This window comes from Odontesthes bonariensis, chromosome 21 (genome assembly GCF_027942865.1).
Source record: "Odontesthes bonariensis isolate fOdoBon6 chromosome 21, fOdoBon6.hap1, whole genome shotgun sequence".
Lineage (NCBI taxonomy): Eukaryota > Metazoa > Chordata > Actinopteri > Atheriniformes > Atherinopsidae > Odontesthes > Odontesthes bonariensis.
Window position 1 is genome coordinate 20375495 of NC_134526.1, and position 24494 is coordinate 20399988.

General features: G+C 42.7%; 1 protein-coding gene across 1 annotated transcript in view; it reads right to left on the minus strand.

The window, feature by feature from the left end:
• mgat5b (alpha-1,6-mannosylglycoprotein 6-beta-N-acetylglucosaminyltransferase B) overlaps positions 1-24494 on the minus strand; it is a 62927-nt gene that overhangs the window by 8794 nt on the left and 29639 nt on the right. Inside the window, exons 8-14 of the mRNA XM_075453969.1 lie at positions 23648-23817; positions 12371-12502; positions 8649-8782; positions 7525-7661; positions 3375-3530; positions 3035-3181; positions 2782-2898 (exon numbers count right to left, since the gene is read on the minus strand). Coding sequence (XP_075310084.1) covers positions 2782-2898; positions 3035-3181; positions 3375-3530; positions 7525-7661; positions 8649-8782; positions 12371-12502; positions 23648-23817 — 993 coding nt within the window. The remainder of the gene's footprint in view (positions 1-2781; positions 2899-3034; positions 3182-3374; positions 3531-7524; positions 7662-8648; positions 8783-12370; positions 12503-23647; positions 23818-24494) is intronic.

Here is a 24494-nt window from a genome sequence, read left to right on the forward strand (position 1 = left end):
GGAGCTATCAGTTGTAGTGTTGAAGCCTGTCAGTTTTTATCTGATTTCTGATGAAAAGGAAATAATTCAATAAGAAAACAATTATCAATAGCCTCGCTTCTTTTTTTGAAGTGTTTAATGCGAGGAGGCTTAGACAGAGCGCACGAGTGAGAGGAGAGAAGCAGTTGTTGTGGAAAAATGACTGTGCACCGATGCCTTCGGAGACGGGACCACATTCATCACCACATTTTTAAACTAATTGTGGTTCGATAACATCAGTAATTACGAAATATATTTTCAGATAAAATCCATTCTGTCGGGATCCCCAGTGCCGGACCCCCTCCTGAGATATCTCCCATGGCAGCTAAACTGAGAATTCACTGTTTACTATCAGGCCATGAAAGCACTCAGGCTTTTAAATTGATAAATGGTTCCTTTTAGTGTTGTGTTCCTTTCAGCACATTCTTATTACTTTATTTCATCTGAGTTTAATGAAATGTATCTGGCATTTCATCAGCTATTCTGCAATGCAATTTGCCTTTTGGGCATCTTTATATAATAGAGTGTGAGCAGGAGAGGAAGAAAGAAAGCTTTGTTTCGTAGGGGGTGACATTGCTTAAATGACTGTACAATTCATATACCAGACCGTCTGCATCAATGGGCCTCAAAAATAACGTGAGAAACATTTGTTATTTCATTCTATTACAGATGACACGAATGGGGTTTTCTGAGGGAAGTTAAGTTTGCGGCAATGACAAGAAAACAAGCCCAGCTGGAGAAGATCACGCAGAAGTTGGATATTTTAGGAGGTCTTCATCATCAAGATGGTGCCAGTAAACGATTTGTCAGTGATAGAGAAGAGCTAACTAATATCAACGCAGTAGTGGAAAGTCTGGGTTTATAAGCGATGAGACTATAAGCTCTGCTTTACAAGATGCAAATATACATACACTACTCTATGTATATAATTCTATTCTACAGCTTGTCTAATTAAGCTCAGCCGTTACATGTATAGAACTTCTACACCCAACACTCATGTGAAGAAGAAGGTACAGCCGCTTTCAACTGTACAGTTTTATGAACCAGGGCGAATTCAAAGAATCATCTGGTTCATGCCAGGATGTGGTAAATCCAACTTCAGATGAACAGCACCACTTGACATATTACATGGAAAGGATAAAAATGCCATTTCCAAACTATCTGAAGTCCATCATTCTACAATGAGAAAGATCATCCACAAGTGGAAAACATTCAAGACTGTTCCCAATCTTCCCAAAGAGTTGACGTTAATGATTAATTAAATGTTAATTAAAGCTTAATGAACAGCAGCAACGCTCGCTTAGTTTGTCAAATAAATAATGACATTGTAATATTGAATGTATTTTTGTTCATATGAGGTCCTATTACATAATAAATAATATATTTACCTATTTTTTAGACTTAGTAAGAACCTGATGAGTTTTATTTTGATACAAAAAACTTCACAGGACTATACATTGATAGTAGTCATTTTGCAAAATGCTTTCATTTGTCGTCTTACAAAGAGGTAGATGCCCAATCAGCACTACTTTCATGCTGGGAAATTGGTAAATCTCCTTTACAAATTGAAACTACCATCAACAGTTTGTCAGCATAACTTTACACACTGAGGAGCAGCAGGGAACAGCTTGCTTGGCTCTGCCCAATGGTTGCTAAATCCAACCAACATCACATTTAAAGTTAATTAATTAACATGTCTGGCAAAAAAAAAAGAAGAAAGAAATGTGACCAAGTTTGTTTGTTGCTCGGCAACAGAAGCTGCTGGAACTTTTCCCATCCGATAAATAGTCCAACACGTAGCCCCTTGTGGAAAAGATTTTGACTTTAGTATGGAAATTATAAACAAGAAGTATTGTTCTAATGCGTGAGCTTTCAAAGTGTTGGTTGGCAGATTCTAAAGTCTTTAAGCCAGGCAAAACTGACCAGATACTGGCAGTAACTTCTTATTTATTACACAGACATGAAAAATGACTGAATTTTCTAAATTCTAAGAAATGAGCAAGATGAGAGCCTTTATAAATGGTCCTTACATTTTAGTGTTACTTTGCTGAATTTTCACCATCAGATTGATTCTTAATCTGTGTAGTCATGTAACACCTCAGCGATAACACAAGATAAATGATACATGATCATCCCATTTTGTTTTAATTAATTATACATCCTCTTTTTTTAGAGCTCTACTCGTTCCTGCTCTGCTCATGTCGTGTGATTGGTTCTGTTTTCCCTCGCCTTGCAACGTTTGAAACATTTCACTGTTCCACAACTGGTTCTTGGTTATTTGGTTATGCCTCTATCACTGGGAAGCACAAGGTCTATATGGCACACCTGGCAGGTAGAGGCATGCATACTGTACATCTTGGAACCACAGGAGGCTTGGCAACAACCCTGTTGTGACAGAACAGTGTGATTGATTAATACAACGTGGTACAAACAATGCTCGCTGCCTGAGGGGCTAGCCTCTGGAAAGCTGCCTTGTAAAACCAGGTGTGGGCACAGTTTACCTACTGAGCCACTCAATAAACCAAGCAATTAGGAGTGCATAGAGCAGAGCGGACGCCAGCTAAGCATTTTGCTGTAATGTTAGAGCCTATGATTAAGAGCTCTATTAAAGGCTGCAGACTTCAAAAGTGGGTCAAATTATGCTCTCACCTGTGCTAATATGCAGCAGTGAGCACTTTGGGAGACTATGACATTACAAAACCCTTCTTTTCTTCGGATGAGCGGTGCTAAGTTTGGACCACAAACACAATAAAATTAACATACATCGATCTTCATGATCTCACGGATGGTTGCATCAAACTCTTCAGAGTTATTGAAGTCGATAGTGATGACATGCGGCCTGCCAATATACTGCTCTGCATAGGGATGCTGAGACGACACCTGGGGGAGGCATAAATGCAATGTTTTCACAATCAAAGTGAGTCTTAACACCAATTTAACTTTGGTTCAGAAAATAGATTTCTCAGCGCATTTCATTTGCCTCGCATAGGTTTCACATGAGCTGTGAGCTACCTACCTTCCTGGAGGTGGGCTTCCCTCTGAAGAACTCGTGATTGAGAGAGCTGTGGGCGGGGTTGAACTTGGGTTGCAGAAATATGCAGCCGTTGGCTATTGCCTCCAAGGGTGCAGGACCCTCATATGGAAAGCCAAATCCAATGAATAGCTTGCAAGGAAAATGAGAAACAACAGCAGATTGTGAGCGTCAATGCTGAGATGCTCTTATCCAGGTCAACACGTGTATAAGAGAGCTTACCTCTACACAAGCACAAATATTTCAATGCAGTCCATTCTGATAATGAAACTGTGTGTGCATTTTCTGAGCTCATGCATTGTACACCTCAGTGATGCAGACCCACCTTGGCCTTTCTGAGGAGCTGCTGAAGCTCCTGCTGAGGCAACAAGCCGTGGTTCTTAACAAAGGCAGGCACCTCTGGGGGGCGCTGTGTCTCAAAGTACACCGTGCCATGGATCTCCATGTAGCGATGCAGAACAGCCAGGAACTTCTCCTTACCCTTTAAGATATGCCGGATGCAGGCAGAGGGAGTTAAGTTAGGAGTAGAATTTATAAGACATTATGTGTGCACGCATTATGTAAAATAGGGTAATTTCAATTTGCACTGAATTTTTTATTTTTTTCCTTTTCTTGTGAGTCACAGCTTTTGTGTTTGGCATAAAACCAGTCAGTCACCACATCAAAACCATTTAGCAGCTTTTTCTTGTTGCTTTGATTCACATTGAGAAGATGTGAAGAAGAAAGGGTGTATGAAAACAGTCAAAATCTAACTAGCTTCCACTAATGTGCTAAAAAGTTTACACACTTTCTTGCCGTGTTTTTTTTTTTAAAGATGAGTTGCGTGGCTTTGCATATTTGAGAAAATGGAAACAGTTTTGGAAATTCAGTCTGACCGGGCAAAGAATAAAATGAGGTGAATCTCCAGCTGTTTCGGGTCAGGAAACAAACTCATGTGATCTGACTGGCATCTTTCAAAATATGATATAATATCCCAGATGTCCCAGGAGGTTAAATAAAATCCAGAGAAAGAGCTTTTTCCATTTACCTCTTGTGAATATCCACCAAATTGTTGTTTTTCCCTCCTCAGGACAGCTACTTCTTTTACTAAACTACAACCCCGGGCATCGTAGCCTATACCGCCATCCTCTGGCGACAGGATGCAGCCTATTTTTTTTTAGTCTTGAGCCATTTCATGGAAAACTATCTGGTTCACATTTCTTTTTGGTGGGCTTTCAAAATTTCTCAACGTTTCATCTTTACAGAGGAATACAACAATGGACCAATGGCATTTTTCCAGCTGCCAAACTTTCTAGATCCACGTCACACTGTGTGTCTTCGGGATTCTCTGGAAAAAGCCTACAGAGCTATTGGGATCTAAAGGATTCACTCAGACACCCCAGGAGACCATGAGACGCCTTGTGTTAATTTCTTAATGGATCAGAACTGTTTTGGTGGCACAAATGCTTATACTACATAAACCAGGTGGCATTGATGCTTTGACTGCTTAGTTCTATTGTTTGCATGCAACCAATATTGTTTTCCCCTAAATTTTGGACTTAATCTTTGTTGATCTTTGTTACCACCTGTCAGCATGGCTCCTGGACTTCCTGAGCAACAGGCCACAGTATGTGAGGACAAGTGGTTGTGTGTCTGACACTGTGGTCTGTGGCACGGGGGCCCGCAGGGGACAGTGCTGGCTCCTCTTCTCTTCACCATTTACACTGTTGATTTCACACACTACACACCACACTGTCACTTACAAAAATTCTCAGATGACTCAGCCATTGTGGGTCTCATTAACAACAACGGGGATGAGAGGGAATACAGAGAACTGAACAAGAACTTTGTGACATGGTGTCACCAGAACCACCTCCAGATTAAAGCTGGAAAAACCAAAGAACTTGTTGTGGACTTCCGCCGGCACAAAGTCCACCCCCCTCTCTTACCAGTGAACATTCAGGGGACTGACATTGACATTGTGGACACGTATAAGTATCTAGGATTTCACCTCAACAAAAAACTGGACTGGACTGATAACACACAGGCTCTCTAGAAAAAGGGTCAAAGTAGACTCCATCTGCTACGGAGACTGAGGTCTTTTGGGGTCCAACAAACCCTACTGAAGACCTTCTACGACTCTGTGGTCTCCTCTGTTGTTATGTATGGTGTAGTGTGCTGGGGCAGCAGCATAACAGCAGCTGAGGGAAAGAAACTCAACAAACTGGTAAAGAAAGCTGGCTCTGTTCTGGGCTGCAGCCTTGACCCTGTGGAGGTGGTGGGAGACAGGAGGATTATGACAAAACTGTCATTAATCCTGGGTAACATCAACCACCCCCTGCATGGAACAGTGGCAGCCCTGCTGAGCCCACTGAGCAGCAGACTCCTCCACCCTAACTGCAAGACAGAGAGGTACCGCAGGTCCTTTCTTCCCTCTGCAGTTAGACTGTACAATAACAACAACAAGTCCTGGCGGTAGCCATGATGGTGATAATGATGATGGTGGTGATGATGATGATGATGACAATGCTAAGCTGTTACTGTGACCCCCTCTTCTTAATTTAATTCTTAATTTAATTTATTTATTACTATTTTAGTCTTTTTCTTATTTGTATGATGCTGCTAACTCTGCACTACCTCTGGGTTTTTAAATTTTTTAAAATTTTCTAAGCCCTTTTACTAATGCATTTATTTAGACAGGAATATCTCTATTTTTATATAACATCCCTATTTTATTATCTCCCTTATATAGTTTTTAACTTCCTGATCCTGTGTCTGTATGTATGTCTACTTTTTGCCCAAGCTGTATGTATGTGTGTATGTTGCTGCTGCGACACATGAATTTCCCCACTGTGGGATAATAAAGGGCATACTTACTTACTTATCTGTGAGTAGCAGGTAGATGTCTTATAGTATATAAATTTAGACCAATAATGGTAATCTTTGAATCAACATTAGCCTTGGTGATTTATTTTAAAAAAAAATGGTACAGTGTGTTTCCCAGAACTTATTGTAATAAAACCACTTCAAAGGCCACCGAGCCTTATTTTCTGCATACCTGCTTTTATTTGCGTTCTTTGTTTTAATTTCGACCATGTTGACCTTTCATACTGTAAATCACTTGTCCCCGTTTGACCAATTAAATGAGCTGAACTTATTCAGCACTATCGCACATGCAGTCTCTTGGAAAGGACAGAGGAAAAAAGCCCAAGGGTGTTGAAAACTGAAATGAGGCAAGCAGAAGCAGGTCTAATGAGCTTTAGCCAGCCTCGCCTTCACAAACACCAGCATGTATGTAGCTACACAGCCACACAGTACATGTGTGTGTTTTTTCTCTTTTTTTTTTGCAACATAAAAGAATAATATCATTGTATGTCCTCTGTATCGCCCTGCAGGGACAATTTAATTGAAAAATTCTGAAAAAAAAAAATCAAAAACTAAATTAATTAGCTCAAAAAAGTGTTATTGTAGAAACACAACAAATTATTCAGTAAACTATGTCTCCCAGGCATAAATCATTTATATATGTCATCAGAGTGTTCCTCCTCTTTTTTTTAATTATTTTTGTGTATTTGAAAAACGCAATGATGAAATTCCTCTTTCTATGACTAAAAGTGATAGTAATCAGTCACAACACTCAATCACTGAGTGAGTAATTTAATCTTTCGCTAAGCTACAACTGTGAGCAGTTGCAGCTCACAGTAATAGCTTGTAGTCTTGGAGAATCAATAAAGCCAGTGAATAGCAGGTGTACACTTACTTGAAGCTGTGTGGATCCATCAAGACATGGTAGATAAAGAGCAGTACAAATAGAAAACAGAAGAAAAGTGAGTCAAGAGAGGCAGATGTAGAGGGAAAAGAAACAACATTCCATAAATTATCTGAAAATCATCTTCAGATAGGCTTAAACAACCCCCAAGTCTCTAACGTGGACCTCTGAATGGAGGTAGACGAAGATGGGGTTCTCAACAGGGGGGTTATTCTCCATCTGCAGAGACCCCAACACTATGGGCTTCTAGAGAGCAAGCCTCTCAGATTCACAAGAGTTGCACTACAGCTCAGGTTGCTCTGAGAACCAGAGTGAGAACAAAGTCGCAAGCCAGATTCAAGCAAAACAAACCATGAGGGAGCCTGCAATGCACTTCAAAGTTACAGCAAGAGTGGGAAAAACTTGGCAGAGGCTCAGATGGAAAATTTACTCTGAACAAAAGCAATTGTTCTTTTAGCATCACACTTCCTGGAGGAATTTGGCCTGTGAAATCTTGCGGGGGTTTCACAGCGAATAAAAGTGATATTTAAAAGTTTTCCAAACTTCTCGTGTAAATGCATCACATTCAATACGCCTTTAGCATTAGATCTGTGGTGCAACACGTCCACCCAAAGAAACCACTACATGTTGTGACCCCAGCAAAATAATACACGTGAGGAAGCTCACGCAAATTACACACTTGCCAGAAAACTCTATCAAATAGTTTTGAAGATGTTTTGATGTTAGCACTTACTTTCCACATGCTGGCGTCTTTTCCATACACGACAGCCATATTGTTAACCTTGTTCCTCTGAATGTACAGTCTCTCTGTCTCATTCAGCTCCTCTGCCACAAAACCCATAAAAGAGTTGTCTGGAGTGTGGGCTACCAAGGATAAACAAAGGAATTGACAAAACAGTGTTCAAAATCCATTTCATGTGTCAAAAAAGTAGCCAAAAGGAAAAAAAAAATATATATATATATATAGAATAAAAGGAGCAACAATTTTGATTCTACAAAGCTTGAGTTGATGATGTATCCTCTTTTCAGATGATTTGATACAAAAATCTGTCGGGTGGAAATGCATGAAAGGCTGAAATGGTGTATTTACCAAGGTTGAGGAGTGTTTTTGATGTTCTGATGTTTAGAAATTCAACAGCACAGAGCAGGACAAGAGCCTGTTGCTTGTTGCTGTAAAATGTGTCTTTAGAAATAGTTTTCAGGTTTTAGAAAATGAAACAACCCTAATTTCTAGCACACACAAAGAAAATTTATCATTGCACAAATCCGTGAAGTGTGGGAAAGAAACAATGTTTTCAATCAGATCCCAGACCGTGGATGAAAGCTGCCGTCTTTCAGGGACGGGCTTTGTGATAACAGTGTTTAGGAAACCGGGTGGAAACCCATTGTTGCTGAATTAATTGGATACTAGTACAAACATCTGAAGTTTCATCTTCCACTGCTTTCACTTAATCTTTCATGAGCGTATGGGTGATGCCTGTGTTTTTGTGTATTTCTGTGTGTGTGTATGGCTTGCGGTGTTTGGCCAGAAGTAGGAAGCTGCAGGCATCTGTGCTGGCACAGCTGTTCTTCGTGAGTTCCCTGACTGGTGGCTCAAAGCCTGGCCTGTAATTGCCTGAGGCATTTTAAAACTCACACAGTGTGCTTTTCAGATTTCAGTCACATGAACGAGCACAAGCACCTGCATACAAACATGTGTCAAAACAACTCTTTGATTTGTGATTATTTGCAAAATCTTACGCCGACATTTCAGGTGACAGCTTGCACGGACAGATGTTTTGTTAAATCCTCAACCTCGGGGAGGGCAAAGTGAAAATGCGTGCAAGAAACTTGCAATGAGAGTCCACATACGGAACATTGTCATGTACTGCTGGCCATGAAGGTTCCAGTAGCCCCAGTTGGTTCTGTAGCCATGAAGCGTGGCGTATTCCTCGTGGTTGTAAGCAGGTTCTGTGCCAAAGGTGTCAATCACTCGGATGTGGCACCTGAGTAAACATGAGAAATGGGTGGAATTAGAATTAGAAGACCATCCATCCATCCATCCATCCATTATCTTCCGCTGGTCCGGGGATCGGGTCGCGGGGGTAGCAGCTTGAGCAAAGAGACCCAGACGTCCCTGTCCCCGGCCACTTCCTCCAGCTCTTCTGGGGGGACCCCGAGGCGTTCCCAGGCCAGCCGAGAGACATAGTCTCTCCAACGTGTCCTGGGTCTTCCCCGGGGCCTCCTCCCAGTGGGACGGGCCCGGAACACCTCACCGGGGAGGCGTCCAGGAGGCATTCTCACCAGATGCCCGAGCCACCTCATCTGACTCCTCTCGATGCGGAGGAGCAGCGGTTCTACTCCGAGCCCCTCCCGGATGACCGAGCTTCTCACCCTATCTCTAAGGGAGAGCCCAGACACCCTGCGGAGGAAACTCATTTCGGCCGCTTGTATTCGCGATCTCGTTCTTTCGGTCACTACCCAAAGCTCGTGACTATAGGTGAGGGTAGGAACATAGATTGACCGGTAAATCGAGAGCTTCGCCTTCTGGCTCAGCTCCTTCTTCACCACGACGGGCCGGTGCAGAGCCCGCATCACTGCAGACGCCGCACCAATCCGTCTGTCAATCTCCTGCTCCATTCGTCCCTCACTCGTGAACAAGACCAGGAGATACTTGAACTCCTCCACTTGGGGAAGGATCTCATTCCCGACCCGAAGAGAGCATTCCACCCTTTTCCGGCCGAAGACCATGGTCTCAGATTTGGAGGTGCTGATGGTCATCCCAGCCGCTTCACACTCGGCTGCGAACCGCTCCAGTGAGAGCTGAAGGTGACGGCCTGATGACGCCAACAGAACCAAATCGTCCGCAAAAAGCAGAGACCCGATTCTGAGGTCGCCAAACCGGACCGCCTCAACGCCCTGGCTGCGCCTAGAAATTCTGTCCATAAAAATTATGAACAGAATCGGTGACAAAGGGCAGCCCTGACGGAGTCCAACCCTCACAGGAAACATGTCCGACTTACTGCCGGCAATGCGGACCAAACTCTGACACCGGTCATACAGGGACCGAACAGCCCATATCAAGGAGTCCGGCACTCCATACTCCCGGAGCACCCCCCACAAGAGTCCCCGAGGGACACGGTCGAACGCCTTCTCCAAGTCCACAAAACACATGTAGACCGGTTGGGCGAACTCCCATGCTCCCTCCAGGATCCTGCGGAGGGTATAGAGCTGGTCCACTGTTCCACGGCCAGGACGAAAACCACACTGCACCTCCTGAATCCGAGATTCGACTATCCGGCGGATCCTCCTCTCCAGTACCCCCGAAAAGACCTTACCAGGGAGGCTGAAGAGTGTGATCCCCCTATAGTTGGAACACACCCTCCGGTCCCCCTTTTTAAAGAGGGGGACCACCACCCCGATCTGCCAGTCCAGAGGCACTGCCCCCGATATCCACGCGATGCTGCAGAGGCGTGTCAACCAAGACAGCCCCACAACATCCAGAGCCTTGAGGAACTCAGGACGGACCTCATCCACCCCCGGGGCCTTGCCACCGAGGAGTTTTTTGACCACCTCGGCAACCTCAGCCCCAGAAATGGGAGGTCCCACGTCCGAGCTCCCCAACTCTGCTTCCTCATCGGAAGGCGTGTCGGTAGGATTGAGGAGGCCCTCGAAGTATTCCCCCCACCGACTCACGACGTCCCTAGTTGAAGTCAGCAGAGCCCCGCCCTCACCATACACAGTGTTGACGGTGCACCGCTTCCCCCCCCTGAGCCGCCGGATGGTGGACCAGAATCTCCTCGAGGCCGTCCGGAAATCGTTCTCCAAGGCCTCCCCGAACTCCTCCCAAGCCCGAGTTTTTGCCTCTGCAACCGCCGAGGCTGCGTTCCGCTTGGCCTGTCGGTACCCATCAGCTGCTTCCAGAGTCCCACTGGCCAAAAAGGCCCGATAGGACTCCTTCAGCTTGACGGCTTCCCTCACCACTGGGGTCCATCAGCGGGTTCGGGGGTTGCCGCCACGACAGGCACCGACCACCTTACGGCCACAGCTCCGGTCGGCCACCTCAACAATGGAGGCACGGAACATGGCCCATTCTGGCACAATGTCCCCCACCTCCCCCGGGAGATGGTTGAAGCTCTGCCGGAGGTGGGAGTTGAAACTCCTCCTTACAGGGGATTCCGCCAGCCGTTCCCAGCAGACCCTCACAATACGTTTGGGCCTGCCAGGTCTGATTTGAATTAGAAGACAAATAAATTATTTCAGCTTAATCCCTTAAATGTGTGAGACAGCCACCGCACGGACCTCTACTGCAACATATTGTAAAAAAAAAAAACCTGGACGGGCCGAAACTGAATTGGAGTCGAACACAAAAGTGTTATCAGAAATGCATTCTGAAAATATCCATCCGTGAGTTTTCCTGAGTGGACTGAAAAAAACAAGGCGACACTTCTACGGAGAATAAATAACACTTCTTTTACTACATCAACGATGTAAAAAGTATATTACAATTTGTTTACTTTTCTCCCAGATCAAAGTTGAGGAGAAAAACTGGGAAGGAACATTGAGCAATCAATGAGCTTCTCGAGGGAAGCCTCGTCAGCACTTAATCAGTTATGAATATTCATACCGAGAGGTCAAAAATCAATTGATGTTATCCAATATGAGAGTATTTATCAAAAGCCCCTGCATGTGTAATCAGTGTCAGGGCTGTAGAGGAAAGTATTGGTCTGATCCTCGCTGCCAGCGAGTGTTGGTCAATCAGCTGACCTTACACTGCTGCTGAGAGGAATCAGCGGAGGATTTTGCTGCAAACATGTTTTACAGTATTCAGACCAGTATAAGACAAATTGTTATTACTAAATTCGCCTTCTTGCTTCTCAGTTATTTAATAAAAGAAGCACCGTCTTCCTTTTATGCATTCAGAGTAAAATGTGGGATGAAAACGAGCAGCAAAAAGGCAACCTTGTATATATAATCTAACCACTATATTACAGCCCCTGATGATCAATTTTTTCCATGATGCTAAACCTTGAATGTTTTTCATGCTCTTCCCTCTTTTTATATAAAGACATTTACTGCCTAGAGTTGCAAACTGCAATTTCATTTTCTCTAGATTAAAAACAGAGGATTTGTTTCTCCTGCTCTGCCCAGCTGGAACAGAAGGACACAAACTTCATCAGCTGCAGTTAGTGTCAGTGAACAGACTCTGCAGCTACTTGTAGTGGTGAAACATGTTGGTTTGTTTGAGCATTCACAGACGAAAATCTGTTTTTCTTTTCAAATGGCACACGCAAGCTTGCACTTGGACGCGTATAATCTATGAACTTATGCGTTAAAAGAGTTTGTGACTCAGCAAAAAATGTAGTGACATCAATCCGGAAGCGATTGTTTGGGGCCATTGATCAGTCCTTAAAGAGGCCAAATTGGAAAGGGAGAATTCTGCTGATCAGTGAATGGGTCAGTACCGAAAAGTAATTACTGTTTACCAAGAGGGACACATCAAACGAAACACTGCATTTGACGCTTGATGGATGAAACAGAGGTCACAGTTTTTGTCAAGACACAGACAAAGACGGAGAGAAAAGCAGACTAACTTGTGCTTCCTCAGTGACAGACCCATGTGCTGTTTCATTTGCTGTAAGCCGTGGTAGTCGGTGTAGATGAGGTCAAAGGGCAGAGGTCCTGTCAGGGGGCAGCTTCCTCTTCCTGGAGGGACACCCAAAAACCTGCACACAAGGTCAGACATGCTGTGAGAATGTACAATGGAAATCAAAGCCGTCACGACAGCAGGAAGAATTTTTACAGGACTAAACGCTGGTCACAGCATTTAGTTACAGTAGTGCTGTTGTCTCATTTGAATTTGTTTTTGTCTATTTTCTTTGACCATTATATGGAAATCATTTGTGGTAATTTATGCTGGATCTCATCTGCCTGATCAACATGAAACAAAATGTTTCACAAAACATTGTGAGCGTTTGCCGTAGAAAGTGAACGTGAATAAGTTTGTTGTTTTTTTTGCACGAATGAGACGTGCATGGACATCCAGTATGGTTGGGAGGGAGATGGAGGGAAAATACAGGAAGAATGAAAAACACATCGTGAAGCGTGTCAGTGCTTTCAGCGAGACGGCAGCGCCATTCAACCGCACAACACAGAATTCAGCGCTACCGGAGAGCACTGTCTCACAATGGGGAGTCACCCAATTTGTCTACCCAACTTGTTTGGACTCGCGCTCAAAAACACATATGAGCCACACAGCACGTTCCTTTAACCACATATTTTTTGTAACGAGTTGGTGAGACACAGAGAGACTGTTGTTTCCAAGCACTGTGTGTGCAGAATCTGATGTTGGATTGATGCCAGCACACACAGAGACTGTAATGCTGGCTTCATGTGTGCCAAAACAGCACTTTGTTCTTTGTGCTGATCTATTCTACATTAAAGGGTCTCTTACAATGATGAGCAATGATGTCTCTTAATTTGTGAACACAGTGTATATTTACTTTTCTGTGCTGCATTGCATCGCTTATCACACTCTGTGCCTGTTTTGTATTACTTCAATATCAATAATTTTCTCCTGTCTGGGAATAAATGTAGCAAATGAATAAATCCAACATAGATGAGACCACAGGAGAGCGGACATAAAAAAGAGCCTTTAGTTACCAGATGCATCAGTCAGCTAATGGAAGTTTCTTGAGAACAGTGTGAGCTCACTGATTTCAATAAAATCAAGGTAGCACTCGGAGAAAATGCAATCAAATGCAGCCAGTTTTCATTTCTAGAAAAATACGTGTTTATTTCCATCATACATTTCATGCCCAAAGGCAATTCAAAGTGCTGGAGAGAGAAAAGCAGTAGAAAGATATCAAATGACACAGGATAAATAAAAAATCCATTCTTCAATGCAGTGCATTGAATTTATGTTCACAAAAGGAAAGAACTTTAAAGAAGACAAGAAACTATCCAACAAAAGATATGAATGCATATATATATGTATATAAGAAGAAAGCAAGTCAAAGTCATGAAATGAAAATTCTATGGCATAAAGTTTAAAAGCGCATTTGAACTCTTGGCTCCACGACTCTTAAGCAATCTAGTTGACCAGTGCCCTACACATCTGGGATACCTTTCAGGTGTGTAGTCAACAAAGCAATTATCTTATGTATTATAGACCCGAACCACTGAGAGACCCAAGGCACATGAACAGCAGAGATGTTCAGGAGAATATGCAGATACCTCTGTGTGGTTCCTTTCTGATGTTGCAGTTCACACAAGCACTCAAAAAGAAAAAGCAGGTGGAATTTAGCTGGAATTGCACTCTAATGGCTGGAAATGCAAGAGAGGGGTTGCAGGAAAAGGAGTCTTTAGAGCGCCCAGCAGGCGGGACGTGATGCAGAAATCACAGTGTGGAAATTGTTGTGTTTTCTTTACAACACATTGAGGATAGTAGATCCGTATTGTGTTGATACTGCATACATCTGTACGTGTCCACACTGGCATGGAGAGAGCGGACAGCAGCATACAAGTCAGCAGAAAGGACAGTAGCAGCAAATGCTCTGGAATATTTGCTGACATGTTGGTGCATTGTCCCACCCACTGAAATTTTGTTTGAGGTCTGGGTGGGAAAGTCGGGATGCAAATGTTGTAGACCACTGGTTCACTCATGCCACCGCTCTGGAATTTGCTCTAGAACAATTCAGGTCTGCAGGTGTGATTGCAGTTATACAGTGGACAAAAAGCAGGGCCTCTAATGTGTTTCTATATAGTTTTATCCAGAAGCCACTAAGAATTGCTGTGCCTGTTTTTGTCTGTACTTTTACTGCATTTTAAATGAGGTGAGATTTCCTACGTTCCTATAAAGCAGCCTAGCAAGAGGTGCTTTACAATAGTCAAACTTCAAAGATAAAAAAGAAAAAAATTAATGAAAAGCTACACTATGAAAAAAAATATCCTAGTGTACGTAAAGACAAGGTCCTGGAGATTTCAAAAAAGGGAAGATTTAACTGGTTGAAAAGGAGGGGCTGAAAATGTAATTCCTAACGGACACCGAAGGTCATGATGGTTCCTTCAGAATCGTAATTACTGATACTGACTGCATATCCTCCTACTTTCACATGTGATCAGAGCTGAGTAATGACTGCTCCTGAGGGCCCTGAGCAGGACGATCAAATAACGCAAGGACTGTTGGACTCCCCGAATCATTATTCAGGCAAAAACAAATCTAAAGAATGCACTGCTTCATCAAAACTCATCAGGAAAATGTGCAAGTGGATATGCAGAAATGTAATATTCTCTGTGCACTGAAGCGTGCTTACAGCCCATCAATGCACAGCGGATGTTTCTCTGCACTAATGTGAGACTAATGTTCACCAACATGCACCCTTGGCCAAACCGACTGCCACAGCTTTGAAAATGAAGGTATGCACTGCTATACTAACAAAGAAAAATGTAATTATTTTTCTAGAAAAAAAATCTCTAGTACTACACTTAATCTTTAATAGCACGAGGCTCTTATGCTATTGTAAATAATATGGTATAATTATTTTCGAAAAGCAGGGGAAAAGTTAGATCTGCACAGCACATTTTTAAATTAATCACATCATGAACAAAGGAGATTTCTACAGTAAGAAAAAGACTTGTTGACTTGCCTAACGGGTTAGGAAAGGTTAGAAAAGCATCCGTAATCACTATCAGACACGTTTCCTAAAAATGGAAGACGTTCAGGAGCATTTTTACCCTTCTATGGAGTGATTGACATACAAAGATCACTCAAAGAGGAAGACGATAGTAGTCCATGATTTCTCAAAAAAACCCAGGGTAACATCTAAGCAGCTAGAAGCCTCCCTGAAAATAGCTGATGTTCATGTTCACTGAATATCAGTGATAGGACGACAGAGCGCACCAGATGCGCTGCAGCAGCAGCATAGCAGCTTAGGAGGCATGTCGCAGGCAGGCTTCTTCTCCCGTGCCCCACCAGCCAGGTAACATACAGATCAAGTAAAATCGTACCGTTTGCCCTCTAAGCCCAACGTGTAATCATTTTGTTGTGCAGTAAAATGTCTCATACAGCACCAAACAACTAAGCATTTTTAGCCAACTGGTCACCTGATAAACTAGTTTAACGCTCTAGCCCAAATCAAAAAATGCCCATCTGCCTTCATGTAATGACAACAGTCAGTAGCCTATAAATTCCAGCCCTTAAAGGGGAACTCCGGGGCATTTGAAGCGCATTTCCATTGCTAGAGGTTGTCAAATACTGATAGTAGGACACAGACAGGTGCAAATCTGCGCTCCCTGTGTGGAGATCGCGCTGTTCGCACACCCTGTCATGCGAGGCTATTACGTGGTGGCTAAGGGGCAAGAGCTAAACCTTCCACGTAAAACAACAACTTGCACACTGCAGAAACGTCACACCACTTTATAAACCATCCGACAATAAAGTCACAAAGTTTATAAAGTGGTGTGACGTTTCTGCAGTGTGCAAGTTGTTGTTTTACGTGGAAGGTTTAGCTCTTGCCCCTTAGCCACCACGTATTAGCCTCGCATGACAGGGTGTGCGAACAGCGCTATCTCCACACAGGGAGCGCAGATTTGCACCTCTCTGTGTCCTACTATCAGTATTTGACAACCTCTAGCAATGGAAACGCGCTTCAAATGCCCCGGAGTTCCCCTTTAACTGTACATGCTAAGTGGGTAAGCACACCAAGCACAGAAGCCATGGAAGCTGTGCACGTTCTCTGTGAGTTCTATGGAGAAGATGAGGAGCAGCTAGAGACAGAACTAAAGGTCTTCACTCCAGCTTTACTTCAAAGAACCTACAAGAAATACTTTCAATACTGGGGGAAAACAATGGCCAGCTGATCTTTCCTGCCTTTGTCAAAATGATCCAAATATATGCAACATTACCAGTGACGACTGCTTCAGTTGAAAAATCATTTTCCAAGCTGAAAATCATCAAAAGTAAACTAAGACGTCTGTGTGGTGAAGAAAGGCTCTCTGACCTTCTCTTGCCATTGAAAAAGACATTGCGATAAATCACAGCGAGGTCATCAACATCTTTAAAGACATGGCACCCAAGGAGGATGCTGCTTTAGAGCAGTACACTTTAATTTCATTCAACATGTGCGTGTAATTTGTTTTATAATATAGTGTTCCACGTGCGCTAAAAGGTGCCCTTTTTCCCCCCCTGAGCACTTGCCCCCCAAAATGTCTGTGCACGCCACTGATCCTGAGTGTTGTTTTTAACACGAACAACCAGGGTCTCTCACAGGAGAGAAGAAGGAAGCGATGAAAGCATCTCTCTAAACGACAAGTACTATCCAAACAGTACAGCAACCATAAAGAAATACTGAAAGAATTGAAAGTATAAGCCCTGAGGATACGATTGATTGGCTGGGTTGAGAAACTTGCTGTGTTGCCAGGTTGTGCTCCCTTTGTGAGCACCTTCGCAGTTGAAGTCACAGATCCATAGCCTTTCCACAATCTTTCTCATGCTACCTGGCTCAGAAACAACCAAACTTCTATGCACATAAATACCTGCAAAACAAGAGCCTATCGATCTTTGCTTGGACAGTGAATGCGTCTAGTCAGCAATACAGCCTTTGGAAAGTGGCGCGGCGGACGGTTTCCCTAGAGCAGAAGGAACAAAAATGGATAATGAGCAAAAGTGTAAGCCAACGGGGCTTCAGGCAGTGGCTTCAGTCAAAGGACACAAACTGGAAAAATTCAGTGCTTACACAAACAGAGCTTTTTAGTTGAGCTGCATTTTTGTTCTCTATGCTGGGTCCATCTGACAGCAACCTAACCTCCGCAAGTTTTAAAGAATGTAAACATTATCCTCGCTAAAAGGATTACAAAATGCTTCACAGAGGGTAGAAAGAAAAGATTAAATTAAGATGGGATGATTTATAGAAATGCAAATGGAAACAAACATGTAGGGTGAGGATGAACATACCAAATATCAATACACTGTTTTGTGGAAATCACAAATGTATGGTGTTATCAAGCTAAATCAATAATTTAATGTTTCAGATAGTAAGATGATTAAGCGTACAAATAAGACTACAGAAATGTTAGCAGCTCTGTAAAGCTGGGCTGATATCTACTGATGTTGGTAGAACCGATGACAGTTCTATTATGTTCCATTAAGGTCCAATATCTTAGTTTAGTGCATCCATACAACATTTAATAATTAGCACTATAGAAGCTTAGTTTTGCAGCCATTTGTTAGGAATCTGACATTTGACAGAGAAATTTTATGCACCTGATGCAGCTTGATTCGAATCTTCATCACCAGTTTTAACAGAAATCCATCTAATAGTTGAGATATTTCAATTTCTGAGTTTGCAGCTTGCAAATGTAGAAATACTGACTTTTAATTCTTGTGTTATAATAACTCTTAAGAGTCACACCTAATCACGTGTAGTGCAGATGCATTTTGTAATACATTGAAATTTATGTGTGCATTGCTTCTCTGTGGTTTCATTTCCCGAGGTTTTGTGCGCATTTTTCATGTGCAACATTTCAGAGTTGGAGTTTAGATTTGAATTATGGCCTGTGCGGGCTTTCATAGTTTAATGCTGATGTACATTAATATAAGAGTAGATGTATCACAGTGACCGTGAGCAAAATGTGCTCCTGCTCCTCACAGATCCGCCGAAGCCGCTGCCGCTCTGAGGTTTAATTGGATATATGCAAATCCAGAGAAACTTTAAGAGAAGAGTAAAGGGATTAAAGTGAATTAAGGAGCCAGGAGTGGGGAAACATAAGTGCACTCATGCACACATACAGTATGTATACACAACCACAACTCTGTTTATCTCGCCCAAACATTCACGGGTAAACGCATGAGATTAAGGGATAAGGCTGGCCTTGTTTTATCTTTTCATCATCATCAACTAATCCTGTAAAAAGACTGGAACTACCACTGAATTTATCCCTCACAGTACTGTGTCTGTGCAGCCTCAGTTTGGTCGAGCTAATGTGCACTAAGATGGATAACTTACTACTGTACTCCTGAACGCATTTAAACGAGCCATGATATTGCATATTGCTGATATTTAGCTTAGATGTGACTTAGATGTCACACTGCTTCTGCATTTTAGCTTAGTTTGTGCTCCATGAATAATAACACAGTGTAAGAAGACACATGTCGTTGTCATCTGAGGTTATTTTGAGCCAATTCTTTTTTGGTTTTCAATTATATCAGTATAATAATGTTACACCTTAGAATTAACAGAGGTTCTTTCAAGCTTCCTTGATGCAACAGCTTTAAATTGGTGTAATAACATACATCAAATTGATAATATCCAACAAAAAGGCAATTTTTGCATATGTCATATACAGAAAATACGGTGTGAAAGAGAGCTCTTCAGAAAACAGCATCCCAGTTTTACCAACCTACCCAGACACGTGAGAGGAAAGATTTATTTGTGAAAGAGGACGACTCGAAGGAAAGACTGCAAAGAGAAGAACAACAGTGCAAGACTTGCATGAATTTACTCTACTTGACAACCACCACTGGGCACAATTTCTCTGTTTCACAGCTGGCCACTCAAACCAGAGCAACTCAACGGTTTTGTGAAAGAGAGCCACAGAAACAAGAGGGAAAGAGATTACACCGTGGCACTGCAACACTTCTTCGGGAAGGGCACAAATGTCCAGCAGGGAAGAGAATTGGCAGGCACATTGGAGGGTTTCAGGGCCAGCTGGAGAGAAGACTCACGGCGTGAGAGGAATGACATGGGCCGCGAGGAGGACCCTCCTTGCAGAGGGAGTGGGGTCTGGCATGCTAATGGACTACTTGAGGCAGGAAGACTGCGGGTGGAGAAAAAAAAACTTTGACGCTGTTACTGTTGAGATCACTGCTGTGCCAATTTGATGCGCACTGTCTGACTGGAATTTGATATCTAAGCGGCTCCTGATACGATGTTAGGAAGCTCTAATTGTGTTGAACAGCTGTGTAAATGTACGCAGCTTTAAAAGAAACACCCAGGAACAATTTAGAATTCAAACCATATGTTTGTACTCACAGTGTTGTATGAAATTGGCAGCTCATTAGTTTTATCACTATTCACATCTTCAGACTATATTCTTGAAGCTCTTTTTGAACTGTCAGTGTCACAAGATGAGCTTGTGATTAACGCTGTTCTTATTCTGTAAAGAATATAAGAAGTTTGGGTGTGTAAGGATGGAAAATCTGCACAGAAACTGTATTTTAAAATTCTGTATATTTCTGTAAAGATATGTATATAAACACGGTCAATTGTAATATTTCAGGAAATTAAATGCTCCTAAATAATAATATTGAAACGGAGCACATCAACAATTCTACCTTCACGTACTATAGTCTATAAACTACACTGCACTGAAGACAGACCCTTATGATTTTATCTCTCAGCTGGCCTTTGTCTGGCTATTTATAACAACGCTGCGGTTTTGCTTTTCATCTCAATCTTCAGAAACATCACTCAGAACGCTGCAGGCTATGAGTGCATCAACACTTATCAGTAGGTACAACCTGAGACTGGCAGAGGAACAGGGCCCTTTGTTGGAGCTTTGGGAAAATAAGAATTTGCTTGGATTTTAGGTTTCTTGTTTTACACAAGGCCTGCGCACGCTTGTCATCACTTCCAGCGTTCAGGGTAGGTGGATAACGACACTTTTGACCATCAATCTGCCTCTTTTAGAATAACTTCTCCTGGTTAGTAATCAGACAACACAGACACGGCTAAATGTTTGCAGTAAGGAATGGGGTAAAATTACCTCGCGGTTGAGTTAAAGTGGTCTGTCAAGGTCCTCACTTGGCATAAACGATATTGAATGGTTTGCTGCACAAAATCTGTCCAAATCGCTCTCACATTCTGCATGACAAAACCAGCCAGTAGAAAAAGTGCGAGAGGCGAAGGAACAGCAGCATGTCGAAGACGATTTCAGTCAAGAGAGAGAAAAAGAAAGAGTCTGAGTGGAGTCTGTTTGAACAAGCACAGAAATATTGTTTCTCTCCAGATTATTTCTGGATGACAACACTATTACCTGGAAGTGTGTGCTCACATTACTTCTCCACTCGGCTCATCGAAGTTTCATCCCCCCGACAGCGTGCAGCTGTCTCCCCTCTCTTTTTCTTTTCCTTCCTCTGATTCCTCACTCCTAAGGTTTTGTGATGCCACACTCTGTTGCGGGCTAATTACCCGTGTCACTCTGGAAGAAGATAAGGGGAGATCCCCAAGCGGAAGTGACAGCTGTCTTTGCCCTTCTGCAAACTGCTGTAAGTTCCCCTTCTCTACCCCACCCCTGAGTGTGTGACAAGTGGCGGCAATACTGACATAAATCATGTCAAGGCCACTTCACTTTATATCAATTCCAGTAGGAAGAGAGACAAAAACTGTAAAGATAATAGTTGGCCTGCTTTATATCTCTCGGTCCCCAAAGCTAGACCATTATTTAAAAAAAAAAAGACTAATCTAAAAAAATATATATTCTAAAGCTAATACAACAAGCTTAAGTTATGCTTCCGGCTGTACCAGGTTCTAGGCTCTCCTGGTGCTGTTTTTGTCAGAATGCTTGTTTCACACCTTCACCTTGTTCACCATCTTATTTCACCGTTGTATTGTGCTATAGCATCGCTAATTAGCACTAAAGATATCTGGTGGACTCTATGAGAAATGCACAGAAATCAGAGGACAAGAAACTGGTAACTTTGGAGAGTTATCCTGCAGGAATCACTGGCAACTGAATGGCAGAATCTGAAGAAGTTCAGTAATTTCAGTGTATACAAGATGCTGGTGATCTTTATCAAGTCTGTAAAGGTGAGTGCCCTGATAAAATCTACATTCAGTACATGTGTACATGTGCTGCCATTCAGAATTATTCAAATGAATACAGTATATCACATGTATTTTCAAGTTAGTTCAATTTCAGCCAGGATTGGCTGGATTGATATTCAAAAAAAGCTGTATCACACTATTAATTAAGCCCATAACTGCTACTAAAAATGAGTAATCAGCAAACCTCTTAAGAACAATCTGTAGGAAAGAAAAAAACAAAAACATTTGAGTGGAGGATCCGCAGGGAGAGTAAACAAGCATCTTTACACAGAGAGAGAAATTTGGCTGCAGATGTTACATGTGTGGATAACTAACTTGTCTGAGCAGGCAAGCAGGCCAGCCAAAGTGATTAAGAGAGGCCACCTGAGAGAATGAATGTTACCAATCAGGGGCAATTATGTGATGTGACGCAACAGATTGACTCCCACTGTAACTAAATTCCCAGCGTGGCTAATCTCTCTATGAGGGGGAAAGCTTAACATATCAACAATCCTGTCTACATAAGAACTACAACAGGCCATCCAGTGATATTAAGCTCCTTTCCAAAGCTTGGGTGGAGAAGTGAAGGGTAGGAAATGTAAATAGATACGAGCCAGAGGGAATCTGTGGGAGCACAACCCACATAACGATCTGTCAATTTAATGCTGTGTGGGAGAGTCAGAGTAAGGACGGTGAGAAATGGTCTCTCTTTCTGCTCATTAATAGTCAGAAAAAAGGGATTTATGGATGTACAGCATCCGCCATTAACAGGCTAAAGATGGCCATAAAAAGAAGTGGGATATGTACACTGGGTTGTATTTTGGAGATGGAATGTGGTCAGAGCCTGATACGAATCGTTTTGCTGCCGTTTCAGCCGTCCATTATATTTTCTCTGAGGCTGAAAATTTAATTTGCTCTCTAGTGGAATCCTAAATCAGCCTTAATGTAATGCTGCAGCACCTATGTACTGTAAATACCCAGCAGTAATATCCCAAATATGTTGGTCTCCTACTGCACAAAACATGCAAATGAACAAATGCGATACATTACAAACTGGACATATTCAGGTGTTTGAAAGATTTAGCCCAAACCTTGGCCAAATTGGCTTTAGAGGAGTCTTTCAAAACTTCTATTTTCTTCCCATTTTTGATGCTGCTCCAAACGGAGGCAGCAGGCTGCAGTGGTTCAATACACCATGACACCAATTAGTGGGGTAAATAATGGCACGGACGGCAGAGGCAGTCCCACTGCGGCTTCCCCACCTCACTGATCTCCCTAGGCTGGTCTTATCAAAGCAGCTTTTCTTCACAGCCTGAAATTTAAGATCAAAGTGCAGCACTAACTCATCAATGCCCGGGCCTCTTCCTTACAGCACAAGATAAAGTGCTCAATAACCAGGGCGCATTATTACCAGCCTGTCTGCTCCACCGTCATTGGTAAATGAAGGGGGAAAAAAAGAATTGACAGCAAACCCCGTCATGTACACGATAATTTTCCTGACCAGTCAGTGTGAAGTCAGGACAACTCTGAAAGATGTCCAAGGCAAGACTGGACCGGTTTGTGCTCTGAACTCCTCTTACTGCACCTCTCACTGTGTGACAATCAATAGAGTCTTCCTTTTTATAAAAGCAACTTGTTTGTCTGACTGGGAGCCTTTGTGTATATGTGCATGCATGTCCACTGGCATTAGCACTTGTGTTTGTAATGACGGGTGACAAGCCTGTTTTCACTCAGGGGTCAGTGAGCTGCAGCGGGAGGGAGGTGCAGAAGCTGAAGAGCAGCCCTCAGGCTTTAACAGCTTTCTGTGGTGGAAGAGTTTGTGTGTGTGTGTGTGTGTGTGTGTGTGTGTGTGTGTGTGTGTGTGTGTGTGTGTGTGTGTGTGTGTGTGTGTGGCCAAAGAAAACAGTGTGTGGGCAGCAGCACTCCAGTTAGGCTGCTGATCACTTACAGAGCATCAAGGGTGAGCAACAAAGCATTTCCAGCCAGTGAATAAGCTGAGAAGGGAATGGTTAATAGATATCCTTTCAAAGAAAAATAAAAATGAGAATAATACAAGTCTCGGCTTACCCGTGCAGCTCTTTGAGAGAAACCGAGATCTTGACGTTGTGCCCGAGCACATGGAGAGTTGTGAGAATGTCAGCCCATTGCACCATCTCACCCAGAGGACCCCCTTTCAGCACCTTGGGACTGAAAACATCCCCGGACTCCTCTGTCAGAAAGCCAACATGGACTAGAATCTGAATGTAGAAAGCAAAAAGAGAAAAGTCAAGGCGAGAGAAGTGAGAACACTTTTAAATGTTTTGTCAATGCATTGTACAGAGCTTTGCTAGATATGAAGGTCAGGCCATTTTATTCCATCACTTTTCTCCAGCTCTTCCTGGTGAATGACTAAATGTTATAAGAGGCAATTTCCACAGGCTCTTTTAAAGGATTTATGTATGAATGAATTCGGATCTTTTTTTTCACAGATCAGCAATGTCAGATTTTTTTAAATTTAATGGAGTATCTAATGAATGCAAAAACAGCAGACTGACAGCATATTCATACAAGTACGATTCCTAGAAAATACAATCAACTGTGCATGAAGCTGAAACAAAACCTGACCCGTGGAGTGCTAATTGATATGCAGAACGATACATGAGCAGTTTAATTGCTGATGGGGAAGGATATAATTCCCAGGCTGTTAAATATTTAATGAAATTAGATTTCTCAACAGATGGTGGCAGTTGTTTTCCTTTTTTAACTCCTGCATTACTTTTTGTCTCGGAAAAAAAACCTTTCAAGAACAATTTGCTATATCTTCTATGTCCAATTTTGATTGTGTTACCATCCCCTCCACTGCCTGTGCAATAAAAAGCACTACACATATAGCACAGCGACCTTTATCAACACACAAGCCACTCGTGTCCTTCAC